The 5,367-nt window shown below is 46.5% G+C and overlaps 1 protein-coding gene across 1 annotated transcript; it reads left to right on the top strand.

Moving 5' to 3' along the window:
• The first annotated feature begins 490 nt into the window (after nt 1-490).
• Nucleotides 491-4,744, top strand: LOC149238479 (uncharacterized). The gene is made up of 2 exons (XM_089369573.1): nt 491-2,189; nt 2,601-4,744. The coding sequence occupies exons 1-2, from the start codon at nt 491-493 to the stop codon at nt 4,742-4,744; spliced, it is 3,843 nt and encodes a 1,280-aa protein (XP_089225699.1).
• The last annotated feature ends 623 nt before the right edge of the window (nt 4,745-5,367 follow it).

Here is a 5,367-nt window from a genome sequence, read left to right as displayed (position 1 = left end):
AGAAACCCATTCCAGAGCCCAACCAGCAGCCCTCAGCAATGGAGCTCGATGCAGCACTAGCCCTTAGTCTACAGGAAATAGTAGCTGAGGAAGATCAAAGTTTACCTACCAGCATGGAAGAAGATCCAGAGAAGGTCAGCCTAGATGGTCTAGACATCCTCAAATTAGAAACAGCATGCAAGCAGAAAGAGTTCAACTCAATACCCCCTTGGCAAATCGACAGGCTTGAAGGAGTTTTAACCAAAGCACAGCGCAACAAAAATCTGGGCATACAAGCAGGGAGCCCATGGGATGGAAAAAAAATTCTCAAAGAAACTAAGAAAAGAGGGCGCAAAACAGATCTACAAAGGACAATCATAGTAGGCGAACTACTTATGGAATCTGGCAGATTCCCTAAGTTGACGAAGTTTTACAAACCTAAACCCCAATGTTCCCCATGAAGCTCATCTCCTGGAATGTGAGAGGACTCAATAGCCCCTCAAAACACAGAATGATAAAAAATTTGATACAACAAGAAAAACCTTCCTTAGTTTTTCTTCAAGAAACAAAAAGCAACACAACTGCTATAGAAAGAATCCGCAATAAAGTCTGGGCAGGCAGCTGCTCAGTTTCAGTAAACGCCTTTGGGGCTTCTGGTGGATTGGCTATCTTGTGGAACCCGCAGGTTCTTACTCTCAGCGACTTCCATGCTACCCATTACCTAATCCAAGCATCATTCCATCTTCTAGGCGCCAACATTCATGGGCACCTCTCAAATGTATATTTTCCGCAGACTCTTCAGCAAAAATTAGAACTTTTGGATACTCTTACCATCCTAAATGCAAACAGGCAGTTCCCCCTATGGATTGGTGGAGGTGATTTCAATATCATCAAGACAATGGAGGAGAAACAGGGAGGCAGAACAAGGCTAGAAAATGACAACAGCGGACTAAGAGAATTCATTCAAAACAATCAACTAATGGACATTCAAACCTCCAATGGAGTCTTCACATGGACTAATAAGCGCAAGGGTACCCAACACATCGCCTCTAGACTGGATCGGTTTCTCATCTCGGACAACGCCATCCACCTGGGAGGGGACTTTCACGCTTCCATAATGCCACAAGGTGGATCAGATCACTGGCCAATCATGCTACAATGGTCGAGGCTAGGCACAAGAAGTAATAGACCTTTCCGATTTGAAGCCTTCTGGCTTTCACATCCTAACTTCAAAACAGTAGTAAATGAGGCATGGCAATCATTCATCCCGCCGCCAGGCGCCAAAATGTTCCAATTCCAATGGAAATTAAAAAACTTAAAACAAGTCCTCAAAGTCTGGAATCGCACTCAGTTTGGCAATATTTTTGAGAATCGAAAAAGGCTGGAACAGCAAATGATGGTACTCCAACAAACTCTCATCAGGGATGGTAGGACGGAGGAGCAAGCGCATCAAGAGCAGATTCTCTGGAATCAAATTGAAGACCGCAGGAAGCAAGAGGAAATCCTTTGGAGGCAGAAGTCCAGAATCCAATGGCTCAAGGAGGGAGAGAAAAATACAAAATTCTTCCATAGAACTGCAATCCAAAGAAGAATGCATAATAACATAGCATTCATAAATAATCAACAAGGGGAAAGGTTAGAAAAGCATGAAGACATGGAGAAGGAATTCAAAGATTACTTCCAGGAAATTCTTCGGGAGCCTCCTGGAAACAGAGATAACGCCATCAGAAAGATCACGCAGCACATACCCAAAATCATAACGGAGGATCATAACAACAATCTGCTCAAGTCCATTTCACTACAGGAGGTAGAAGAGGCAATAGCCCAACTCAAGGATGGCAAAGCTCCTGGTCCTGATGGATTCATTGCCAACTTCTTTCATGAGTTTTGGGAGCTCATCAAAACAGAGGTTTGGGAATTAGTGGAAGAATCAAGAACTATGCACTGGATTCTACCCTCCCTCAATGCAACTTTCATAGCACTAGTACCCAAAGGAGATGAACCTAATAAGCCTGACAAATACAGACCGATAGCACTCTGCAACGTCATTTACAAGCTCATCTCTAAAGTACTGGCAAACAGGCTCAAACCTCTCCTTCCTCTACTCATCTCTCCGGAGCAGACAGGGTATGTAGAAGGGCGGCAGATTATGGACAGCATCATCCTATCAAATGAAGTAATACACTCTCTTAAGCTTCTGAAAAAACCAGGTATGCTTCTAAAGCTAGACCTCTCCAAAGCTTTTGATAAACTTAGCTGGAATTACATTCATCAGATGTTATTGGCTTTTGGCTTCAATTCCACCTGGACCAGATAGATTTTAAATCTCATTTCCTCTCCCAGCTTCTCTGTCCTACTCAATGGCTCCCCCTCCTCGCCTTTCCGTCCCTCCCATGGTATTCGTCAAGGGGACCCCCTTTCTCCCTTCCTTTTTGTCCTCATGGCAGAAGGTTTAAGTCGACTCCTCAAATCAGCCATTTCCTCCCAAGCTCTCAAAGGTATCTCCCTTCATGGTCATAACCCCCTATCCCATCAGCAGTTCGTAGATGACACCATGTTATTTGGTCATCCCTCCTCACAAGAGGCCAAAGCCTTTAAATCTTTGCTCTCTCTTTTCTCAGACGCCTCCGGCACCTCCATCAACGCTTCAAAGTCCCAACTCTTTTTCTTTAATACCCCCGTCACCACTCAAAGGAATATCGCTCGTATTCTGGGGTTCACCATTGCCACGCTCCCTTCTAAGTACCTAGGAGCTCCCTTGCTAGACTCGGCCATCAAACACGCTTCCTGGAGAACTCTCCTTGATAAGCTGGAATCAAGGCTCTCTTCTTGGACCTTCCGCTCTCTAAATATGGCCAGACGACTCATCCTGATCAAATCGATTCTCCGAGCCATGCCTTTGTATCTTTTCTCCATCCTTGCAACGCCAAAATGGGCTCTCAAAGCTATATGCAATCTTCAGCGAAACTTTCTGTGGGGCTCCTCTGGGCTTAACAGGAAATGGGCTCTTGTCAACTGGAAGGAAGTTTTCCGAACAAAAACAGAAGGCGGGCTTGGACTAAGGGATCCTCTGCAAAGAAACAATACTATGGGAGCACGTATTTGGTGGAACTGGATTTCCAAACCACATACACCCTGGGCAAAGCTTTGGCAAGCAAAATACGCTCCAGGCAGCCAATGGAATGATCTCATTAGAATCAGCACTACAACACAAGGTTCTCTGATATGGAACGCCGCCAAGCTCCATAGCACCTTCATTCAAGAACACAGTTTTTGGGAAATTCACTCTGGTACCACAGCAAGGTTCTGGGAGGACTCGTGGAAACAACTTCCAAAACTAGCCACTCTCTTCCACAAGCCAATCTGGCAAGTTACCATGCAACAAGCAAATCGAATCCTCGTCCATCAATTCTGGCAGCAGCACACAGTCCAAGACTTCCAAATTTGGAAACCAACAAGCACTTGGCAACCTGATTGGCATGGGGAAACGTATACAAAAGTAGAGCAGGAACTAAATTACAGGAGAATCAAATGCTCACAACTGGAGGACAAACTAAGATGGGGTCATACGCCAAAAGGAATGTTCACAACCAAGGAAGCTCACCAGCTTCGCTACTCAGTCTCCCAAACAGAAAAGGATCCACTATGGGAAAGAGTCTGGCAACCAAGCATATGGCCCAAGATCTCCACTTTTTTATGGCTTCTAAGCAAAAGATGCATCCTTACCTGGGATAACCTGCAAAAAAGAGGATTTATTGGCCCATCAAGATGCCCCAACTGCAATCTCCACTCTGAATCCATCAGACATTTAATGGAGACGTGTCCACTGGCAACCCAACTATGGGAGAGAATTGATCACTGTAATAGGAGATCAGAAAATCGAACGGGAGACATCACAGAAACCATTCGTACATGGACAAAGCAACCTTTTAAAAGCCCGCTACTGAACTCGCTGTGGAATCTAATCCCGGGCTTCCTCTACTGGATCCTCTGGAAAGAAAGAAATAGCAGAATCTTCAACAACATCAGCCGGCCAATCGATGCACTGCGGCTCCTCCTGAAACAATATCTTCAAGAAACTCTGGCCATCAGAAACTGGAAGGATACGGATGCGCCAAACACTCCACAGGAATGCCTCATCCTAAAAGCCTGGAATCTGGATCTATCCTTTGTAGCTCAGATCAAAGCCAATCCAGCCTCTAGCTCTGCCTCGCCCCTCAACTGGTCCCCCCCTGCAACCAACTCATTCAAGTTGAACTTTGATGGGGCTGCTAAGGGTAATCCCGGACCGACGGGATTTGGTGGAATCTTCAGGAGCCACCTGGGCACAGCTCTGCATATCTATTACGGATCAATTGGCAAAGACACTAATAATGCAGCTGAGCTGGAAGGACTCTGGAAAGGGATCTGCATTGCAGAACAAAAGAACTTCTTCCCCCTAGAAGTCGAGGGAGACTCGCTTATCCTAATCACAGCAGCGACCAGAATCCAAGTAGGCACTTCTGCAACTAAGATCGCCTCCAGCTGGAGGTTGCTCAGCAGATTGGAACTACTGGAGGAAAGGCTGAGAAATCCCCGAAGCATCACCTTCAAGCATGTCAGACGAACAGCCAACAAAGTCGCAGACAGACTAGCCAATCAAGGAGTAAACCAGCAACTTCTTCAATTCTCAGGCCCCCTCGAAGAAGCAGATGATCATCAGCTCAAACAGGAATGCACATCCCTGGTGCATCAGGATCACTCACCCCCGGATGCGGGTGGTTAACAGCTCAATGGTTATGTGGAAGGTGTATCACATGGGCAGGTGTCAGCCCCCATGCGCCACGAGTATTAATGTTGGTCAGGCGAGTTGGGCTCGCACAAGTTCATTTATGAAGACATTAACTTCTTCCATCCGTTGCAAGGTAACAGTACCATGGCGCTCCATAATCGCACTGCTCCCGCGGCTTTGTTGCATTCCTCTGCAGCTCCTTGGATTGCAGTGCTGTGCGTTTTTCTGAGTCTCTCTGCTAGCGAACACAGGCACATTATTGCGCCAGGTTCATATGATCCATCTGATGTTTTGTTGTTGTCTCGTTCAGAGCACTCTTCTATTTGCATTCACCCTCTGAACGCTGCAATGCCGCGCGAAAGGCCCAGGTTATTGAGTAGACGAGGTGGCTCTGGTGGCCGAGCGGCCTCTCAGCGGTCTTCGGAAACTCTGGAACCTGGGCGGAGCAGTCCACCGGTCACAAGAGGCGGAAGAGGCAGGGGTCGTGGAAGAATTGGGAGGGTCGAATGTGAGCATGCTGCTCACCCCACTGTGCGCTATCGAATTCCATGCTCTCTCACTAATTCCACTTTCATAGTCTCTGTCACCATAGAAAAATGTGAAGAGAGCAGGGAGCT

Source organism: Pinus tabuliformis, chromosome 8 (genome assembly GCF_031772625.1).
Source record: "Pinus tabuliformis cultivar Carrire ecotype Pingquan chromosome 8, CPIR1, whole genome shotgun sequence".
NCBI lineage: Eukaryota > Viridiplantae > Streptophyta > Pinopsida > Pinales > Pinaceae > Pinus > Pinus tabuliformis.
Note: the sequence above shows the minus strand (reverse complement) of the source record. Positions and strands in the feature narration are given on the sequence as shown.

Excerpts from the sequence above, each read along its gene's own strand:
- LOC149238479 (XM_089369573.1), top strand. The coding sequence starts at position 491 with ATGATAAAAAATTTGATACAACAAGAAAAACCTTCCTTAGTTTTTCTT. Across the intron at positions 2,190-2,600 it reads TAAGCTTCTGAAAAAACCAG|ACGCCTCCGGCACCTCCATC; the intron begins GTATGCTTCTAA and ends CTCTTTTCTCAG.